This window comes from Acanthaster planci, linkage group LG09, assembly GCF_054643075.1.
Source record: "Acanthaster planci isolate LZ-2023a linkage group LG09, COTS_SCS, whole genome shotgun sequence".
Taxonomy (NCBI): domain Eukaryota; kingdom Metazoa; phylum Echinodermata; class Asteroidea; order Valvatida; family Acanthasteridae; genus Acanthaster; species Acanthaster planci.
In genome coordinates this window covers 17,098,600-17,107,887 of record NC_141785.1, presented here as the reverse complement: position 1 = coordinate 17,107,887, position 9,288 = coordinate 17,098,600, and the positions used below count along the sequence as shown (strand labels likewise).

The window sequence follows — 9,288 nt, the reverse complement described above, 5'->3', positions numbered from 1 at the left end:
AGTCTCTTGAATATTCAAAGCAACAGTTGGTTTTTTTTTATAAATTATGACACTATTGATATAACAGAAACCAATAAACCAAACAAGTAAAAAATCACCCTGTCCACATACAAAAGCCCTTAGCCTGAAATAAGAAAGCGTCCCTTAATACCCTTTTTCGCAGAGTGGGTCACATTTTTTGTTGAGGACTTATTGAACCACAGAGCAAAGAAACGGATTGAATGAAAACACAGGTCAAAACTTCTGCATGCACGACACACATGCAATGAGTGTACATGCGTTAATGAGGATAGTAGTAACCCATAATGCTTTGTGCGGACATATTTCTCTCACGATTATGGGTGAAGCATGGGATGACGCATATGCCCTTGCCAGCCCTGGAAGTGCGGAAGATAATGAGCGAAGGTTATGGCCTCGCCACTTTTCTCTCCAATCACTGGTCTCCAATTGATTTATTTCATAGGACAACAAATGACCTTAAACTGTAGACTGAAGTTGATTGTGCTATCGATTTGGAAAAAGAAAAACTGTGACTGCCTTTTTGGTGGGCGATAAACGGTGACATTTGATTTCAGTGAGTTATTCATTCCAACTGAATATGTATGAAAACACAGATGTGACTAACTGCCTGGGTTAATTTCATGAAATCATTGCATCAGTCTGCAACAAATCTTATATACATTTGTAATTCAAACAGTAACCAAAGAACCTCAACTGTAACAAGGAGGGTTGCAATTTTTTTCAAGTATTTCAAATTATGTCACAGGTGAGAGCATTTAGGTATTTACACAGTAGAAAGTACAAAATACAAATATTACATTAACCCTTCTTTAGTTTTACAGCACAAATATGCACAAGTGCCCACGGTCACTCTCTTGCAAGTTGGTGCAGTGCACAAAACACGACACAACTGTGCTTCTTTGAGGTGTTTACCAAGTGACCCAAAGAGTGACTTCAGCATAGCAGGGTATATATATATATATATATATATATATATATATGAGTAATTACTCGTTACTTTCAAGGCTGTCCACAGACTTACCCCATCGTATATCTCTGATCTGCTATCTGTGAAGAGTTACGGCAGGAGATACAGTCAAATAATAATGGTAATACATTGAACATTTCCCACATGTAAGTCCCCCAGCATACTTGGTGATAGATCATTCTGTATGGCTGCTCCCAAGCTATGGAATAGTCTCCCATTGGAAATTCGCAACTCAAGTTCTATTACTGCTTTCAAGAAATCTCTCAAGACACAATTCTACGAGCATAAGATGGCATATTTTAAGTTTTAATGTGTTTATATCTTATTTTAATGGATTGGAGTATTTGATTATTTTAATTTAAGGTGAACTTGACTCAGTCCCTTGTAGATAATTATTTCATGGGTAGGCTAATTTGTATCATTTCTTTTCAGATTTTTTACTACATAGCGTTATTATTGCAAGTTTTATTCAAATAGGAGCTACGTTTGAACTATTTGCTTTTTGGACTTCTTGTCATGCACAGTTGAAAACAGTCGTGCATTAAAAAAAATCACAACTGTGCCTCTTGAATCAAACATACAAATTTACTACAAATACACTTTGAATTAACCGCATTGTCACCAATTTGCGCGAGCCTGCAAACTTTAAAATAGGCATTACATTAGAAAACACAAGCATATACCTGAAAACCTCAAAATTATATCAAAATAACATAGCATTATACCATACACAAGATGAAAAATTCAAAAAAAGAGTTGTCCTGCCAACTTATGTGCCACGATTTATGCCAAGCTTTCAACAAGATATAAATATCCAAAATTACTTCAAACCTTTCCCTTGAATATGCCATATACATTTATGTACACATAACAACTTACCACTGTAAGTGGTTGTCAAAATTACAATTAACAGCCACAAAAGGTCAAGAACTGTAAACATAACTAATGTAACATGCGGTAAACAACTGGTGTCCTGCATCATGAATACAATGATCCTACCCCTCTCCCAAACCAGTACAACTTGCAGTGTAACAGACGTACATGTAGTTCACTGGTCTTCAGAAACCAAAAGTGAGAAATAAAAAAGCCATTACTACGGTGGTACCCTTGGTAGATCCTGGGGTAGGGGGTAGGGGGCAGGGGCCCCCACGACATTTTTTTTAATTGAAAACCCCAGCATTCTAAAAATGGTACTATCATCTTTGAGGGGGAGGGAATTGAGGGGTCCAGTGCTACTTCAGTCTGTCTCCTTGCCCGAAAAACCCCACTAATAATCAGTTGTTGGCAGTGCCCTCTACGGACAACAGTGATTTTCCTAAAGCGGACATCAACATTTCAGGCCTTTAATTCACAGAACTTTAAATGAGCAAAGACTTGTGCAAATTTGCCTCTGTGAGCAACAGTTCTTCTAATCATTTACAGTGGTATCAATTTTCCTGTGCATTGTTCCATCCTTCCTGTACATCATTCCAGTTGCCATGTTTTTGCCTTATATGGTAGGGATTTCCAAGAAACAGGCTCGGTGGGTCAGTTCCTTAGGCCAGGCCTACAAGATGTACATGAGTGTCAAATCGAATGCAGTCTGGAAGTAATGTTTCACTTGGAAATTAGCCATGAGCTATACAAAGTGCAAGATATCTTTACCTGCTCAATGCTGTGCAAACATTTTCTGTGCTGAGCTAATGTGTTCAGCAGCTCATCAGAGTGGAAGCTTCATCGCAGACAGTTGTGAAACCATCATGGGGTAGATTTCCAACGATGTTTGTCAACGAGCTTTCCCCAAAGACTGTTGAAAGGATGGATCTTATCAGTTGGCAGGCCCTGCTGGTCCACCATTGGTCGGTTCTCATTGGCCCACTTGAAAAGGCTGCCCTCTAAGTTGAAGAAATGCCAATCTAAGGAAAGGTGAGAAGCAGCAAATGTCAGAGTTCAACTGCCTATCCTTCTTACATCCTGACTTTCTTATTTGCCATGTGCATGCTTACTTAACAATTTTCTGGTATGCTGACACTGCCTAAGATGTCCCTGCTTACTAGGCTTATATATTGCTTTCAACTCATCAATGCTGCACTTGTGGTGTTGCTTTTGATGTTTCTAACACAGACATCTTGCTGACTTGGTCATCTTTTTTTATCAAACTAATGCTAGCTTTTGAAGAAACAGATCACTGATCTGGCAAAATCAAGCACCTGGTTTTAGTAATGATTTTGAAAGGTCCGGAACTTGAGTAGCAGGACAACATTACTGTACAGTCTAACCTCATCCCTTGGACTTGGCAAATTACCTTGTTATAACAGAAACCTTGTATTATCAGGAATGAAAACAACAAAAACAAAGGATTGGGACTTAACAAATTTTCTTGTTATAAGGAGAATCTTGTATTAACAGTGCTCTTATTAACAAGGTTCAATTATACATCGGATTTAATACCTAAGTAGAGTTGTAATGGCAAAAAAACCAAAACAAAACACACAGAATATAAACGCCTGTTTGTTTCACATGGATCTGAATCTCAATCAGTATTTCGTCAGGGGTTCATTGACATCAGAGCTTACCTAATGGATGGAATGACCCAGCCCTAGGAGAGATGATCAAGCTCCTGATTCATGTGAAACAAACAGGTCCTAAAGTTCACTATTAAATAACAATATCCTGGATAGATAAACGACCAGACCTTCCTCAGTCCTCATCTCCCACTTTCCAAAGCTGGAAGTGTGAATCCCTCATTTTCCACTGGTACGCAATCATCCTGCCTCGTTCTAAAATGTAGGGTCTGACAAATTATTCTCAAGACCAAAAAGTACAAGCCAGTACTGCATTGCTGTTGTGCAGGTCACACTTGTATGTAAAATTCCTCTGACCAATGCAGTGTTTTAACTTTGCCAAAATGCATGGGCACATCCAGTTTTAGACTGCCGCGTGCAAGATGCACGCTAGTGTAGAGCTATTACCAGGTATGGCTGCCTTCATTCCAGATTAATTGCACAGAGGATACCTAACGTCTTACGTTTGTATGCCGGGTCTGGCTTTGTTGCCTGCTGGAGTTTGTCAGCCAACACAGACGATCGGTAGCCAACAGAGCAGTACAGGACAACCCTGACACCAGGGGAATCATCTGGGGAATCATCTGCAGGAAAAAAATGCAGAGAGCAGCCTTTGTTTTTCAGGTGGAATGCTCTTCCAACAAACACCTGTCTAGGCCCTGTGCATCAACTCAACAGGGGTGCAGAGCCTATAGTTTGCCACCTGTACAATAGATTCATGGGCACTCATGGCGGAGATTGAAACAACCCCCCCCCCAAAAGGTAGGTATGGCTTTGTTCATAATCGCCCACAGCTGGGACTAGTGAGTATTGTGGTTGGAAAGGCTTCCATCACAAGCCAATGGCTTTAACACACACACACACACACAAGTGTTTATTTGCCTGCAACTGGGGACCCCTATTGTTCCTCATTTGTTTGTACTCTAACTTTTTTTTAGAAGACCACCCATATATTTTGTACACAGTTGTCAATCGGGGACCCTCTGTCAATCGGGGACCTTATTGTCCTCTATTGTTCAGGGTCCCCAATTGAATGCAGAAACAAACTCACACACCCACCCACCCACAATTGTCTCCAAGCCACAGCCACAACTCTCAGGTCTATCTAACTCTTACTGGTAGGTTGGTGTGAGCTACTGTCATCTGTTAACACTTGCAAATCACTGCAAAGAAGGAATACTAAAGGCACTGACATGACAATGATGCCTTATGGGGTACATGTCTTACATTTGAAGCAAGATATGGGACGCAGAGAACCCCCCGCCTTTGCGTTGGTCATTGTTTGATCAGAATCTCAGGAATTCTTTACAGACTTCTAGGGGGATGTATTGGGTAAAAATAATCTAGAGTGTGTATAGGGATTGGACAGGTAAAGGGGGGGGGGTTACCCGTCCATCCCATACTTTGCCTGGTATACATGTTTGATATCCATACTCCATGACTTAGATTAACAATTGAAAGCTATGCACATGTAGATCATAAAGTACCACCAATCTGTTTTCTTCAGTGTCATGATGTTTGTTATGCTGGCCTACTACACTTTTAGAATTTTCACTTCAAAATTTACTTTAGGTAAGACAATGAGTTTCATAAAAGCAAAAAGTATTCAAGAACAGGAAAAACGGCGATTCAAGTTTCCTCTGACATCTATCTTACAATCACAAAAATGCATACTTTTTCCTCATTCTTAGTTATTCTGAGAAGCTACATTTAGGTGTTTAGGTCTTTGTCGGAACATTATGCAAGACTGGGCACATGACACAAATAGGAGAGAAATCTGTACAATCAACAAGTAATATAATGACATCAAGCTTTGATTGCATGTGTGCTTTCCTATGGCAGCAGTGGAACACAATCTAACCAGGTCCCATTGGAAAGTGCACCTGGAAACAAAGTGTGACATCATCTATGTCCCGCTTCGAATAATAGTTCAGTGTTTTTTCTTACAGTTTATATCTTGAAGCATGAGTTTCTTGACCCTGTCCATGTTCTCTGTCTCAAAGTTGACATTGATGCTCTCAGCAATGTGACTGACACTGTACTCTAGTTCTGGTCTCGCATCCTGCAGTAAATAAGCCAAAGTTTTTTAAATTTTAGACAAAAACAGACAAATAGCTAACAGTAAATGTAAAAAACACATGGTTATTGCTAAGCAATAAGTTGGACAAATCAATTACCAAGGGGCTCGGATCATACATGTACATCAAACTTAGATGAACTTCATGTACATGTAGGCCCTAGCTGCTAGTAATGCACCCGGGGTACTAGACACATTGCTGTGGTTCTATTTATTACAACAAAAGTAAATGAAATTTTATGAAACAATGATAACTATGGAGGACACAACTTACTGGATGTTTTCCATGGCATTCTTTGCTTTTCCGATCAAAACCTTGATACATTATATAGGCCTACCCTGTTTATCATTATTCTGAGAGGCTTATAAATTAAAATCTATGCAGGTTCTGCCGTAAGGTAAATTTGTTTTGGGGCCTAACTACATGCAGCTCGTTAAAAACTAATTGACCATTTTATACATAGAGCCCCATATACATGTACATTGTAGGCTAAATTTACAGTAACCGTACAATAATGATCAACTTCTTCGTGTCCTCCTTTCTTGAGCTCCCTGCACTGGCACCACTATCTGGCACAGTTGGCCCTCCATCGATCCAATTCTGCAAGGTCGCTGTTGTCACATTCTTCACAGACGGGAATTTCATTCGGAGTCCCTGAATAGTAGTCCTCATAGCCAAGGAGGTACTCCGACTCATACTCATAGCGCACATTATTTACCGTAAAAGCCCTGAATCCTTTAACGTGCACACATTCACAGAGGAAAACTGCATGTAACCCTAATATACACGTACGGTGCATGCACTAATTCATGTCATGTCAAGGTAGGACTTCAACTTCATTGCCTGATTAGCACAACCCTGTATAGGTAGGCTTGTGACAATAGATAACGTTTGTTTTTTGCCAGTAACTCCCCGCGCTGTTTAAACCCTGTCCCAGATGTCACGATCCATCACTTTCTGTTCCTTTCTCACTGTTAAAGCTAGGTCTAACGCAGAACATCTTTCCTCAATATTGATACTTCTGCACAAAATGGGTGGGTCGACCCCATCCCCTATGACCGTGCTCTGCATTTAGTCGACCGAAGCCGAGTCGACCACGGAGGATAGAGCAGCGCTAGCTGGATTAACTCGCAACGCCATGGATATTTGGCGCTGATGGGCCTTCGTACAAACTACGAAGGCTTATTTACGACGCATAAAAAATAAAAACAAATGGATTTTGCAGTTGTGTCATAAAACACCTCTGTCAAGTAGGCGCCAGACATCCACTTGAAAAGAGACCAAACGGGGTCAGCTTATGGAGGAAAAAATTCCTCAAGTGAGCTTACCGTAGTTACGGCAAGTGAGTAATTCAGACACTTGGGTCTTGGCCACGCGTTTGTAAAAGGCAAAGACCCCTTTTCCTATCGTAACCAGTGTCGAAGACGCAAAGCAGGCAAGACTGACGCGGAACATTTTTTTTACAGTCTTATTTTAACTGGGTGGCAAGGTAGCCTTATCACTTATCAACCGACTGCTATCGAAGGGCCCTGTGTTGTTACAGGTATAAATAAGCTACAATCTATACAGCTATAAATATTAACAAAGGGGTAATAACGGACTAAGACATACTAGAGGGGTCACGGTATTTATAATACGGGCGATTCACAATAACGGGCTCTATCTACTATGCGCGAAATCTGTTGACCCAAGTTTGGAAATGGTCGGGATTTCGCGCGTTGTCATTCGTCATTGTGAATCTCCCGATAGTAGGGCCTACGTGTATGCATAACATATATTAAATACGTATTATTTTACTTATACAAGTATTGTAAGTCCAGAGTTATCAGGAACAGAGACTTATGATATGACTTTACTGACTACTAAAATACTGAAGGATTTGGCTTTCTTTTGTTCAGCTCACAGTTCCTAAATACTGAAAAGTACGTTTACCATTGTCTGGGAGTATTTTACCATTAACTTTATTGCGGGCGTTGAACGTGTAAGAGGATGGACTAATTTTATTACAAAGATAAGCAAGTGCTACGTTATTACTACATTTGGAAACTCACACAATCTGTGGAGTTTCCAACGTGTGTACATGGTCATTCCATGAACTTGCGCTTGATGTAGTTATCAGTAATGCGTGTCGAACCTTTATCTAAAATAAGCCGAGCTTAGCGGTTGAGTAATTTAATAAGACTATCTAACAAGCAAGCGCCGCACTAGAAGACCAGGCGACATCGCAATAATCAAACAATGGAATACCCATAGCAGTGCTCAGTAACTTAAAATGACAGAACAGTTACTCGGACACTGTACCTCACTGGAGGCACGGAGCCTCCGCGTTCTGACAGGAAGGATTTTGTGGAATGGTCGTATTCCTAAAGGGCGCTAAGGGGGTTAAGTTTAACATTTCTCCCAATGAAGAGTAAGTTTATACGAACCAAAAATTGTTAGAATACTTTATTATGGGCTTTGCTCACCCGGAACAAAGGCGTTTATGGTAGGCCTATTTCCAAAGTCGAGGACAATGGTTCAAGGTTTTTTTGTTAACTTTGAAAGTGCTGCATGACCTGCTGCAAATGAATCCTAACATTGAACTAAATTGAAACTAAATTAACTGAAGAGTTTTCAAAACTATGATAGATAAATCCACTTGATGTGTGATCGTCCATGTTTATCGATGCCTTACTTTAAGACCTTTAACAGAGAGGACTGCTGCACGTTGGCAAAGACAGTTATAGGGCAGGAAACCCAAAGGGACCCCCCTCGCTTGGAGTTTTGCTTTGCTTTTCCCGCGTCCAAAAATTTTGTCAGCACCCGCAGAACCATAGCCCTATCCAGTTAGTACTTCAGTCGCGGCATTTGGCAGCGAGGCTTGTTTGGCAGAGATTTTACTGGGGGGTCTGTCGACCTCTCCCCCAGGTTGTGCATGCAGGCTTTGGCCCTGGTATCGTGATGTAGAAAACAAGAAATTCATTGCCTAGTGAAATGGTTGAAATTTCGTAGATTGCATCTTGGGATGAACACTTTTGATACATGTGTATAGGTTGTGCCCACTGCAAGATTTCAAATGGGGGAGCCTAGCCTGTTAGGGAGGGGTGGGGGAAACACAGCTATCCACTGCAACCCACCTGCAGTTGTAACTAACTTGGTTGACGGAACTGAAAGCAATGAACTGTGTTTTTGGCTTGTACGTAGGTTATGTAACTTTCAAAATGTTTATTTCGGGGCGTCCTCCCCCATAGTTGTTACACCCACAAACATGGGTGTATTTTGTCTGTGGTTACACCAGTCACGTGGCCTACTACATGGATGTGGCCGGGCGCGCTCGAGCCGCCCTCGTCGAGGCTAAATGATTGCCAGATCACAATTTGTATGCCCTCAAATTCTCTACGAAATAGAGCATTTTGTGGCCAATGAACTTGAAAAGTTGTAGAAAAGACAGGTTTAGGCTTGCAAAAAGAATACTAGCTTGCGTCTGAGTGAGATTTGGAAGAAATCGTTGCCTGAGTTCGTTCTCTTTTTCGAGAGGTATAGGCCTAGGCATCGATATTTTGGGCGAGTGGCTTCAGGACTGCATTTTAGGAATGACTTTCCGTGGAAATAAATATCCTCAGAAGTCATCGGTTTAAATTTGAAAAGAAATGAAAAATCATAAACTGGGCTTTAGCTTGATATGCATCTCAAAACCTGA

The 9,288-nt window shown here is 40.8% G+C and overlaps 1 protein-coding gene across 1 annotated transcript; it reads right to left on the bottom strand.

Moving 5' to 3' along the window:
* Window positions 1-6: 6 nt before the first annotated feature.
* LOC110978656 (uncharacterized) lies at window positions 7-6,751 on the bottom strand. The gene is made up of 4 exons (XM_022233806.2): window positions 6,120-6,751; window positions 5,479-5,593; window positions 3,996-4,115; window positions 7-2,883 (listed from the first exon to the last, which is right to left on the bottom strand). Exons 1-4 carry the CDS (start codon window positions 6,318-6,320, stop codon window positions 2,726-2,728), a joined length of 594 nt encoding a protein of 197 aa, XP_022089498.2. The 5' UTR covers window positions 6,321-6,751; the 3' UTR covers window positions 7-2,725.
* Between the last annotated feature and the right edge of the window lie 2,537 nt (window positions 6,752-9,288).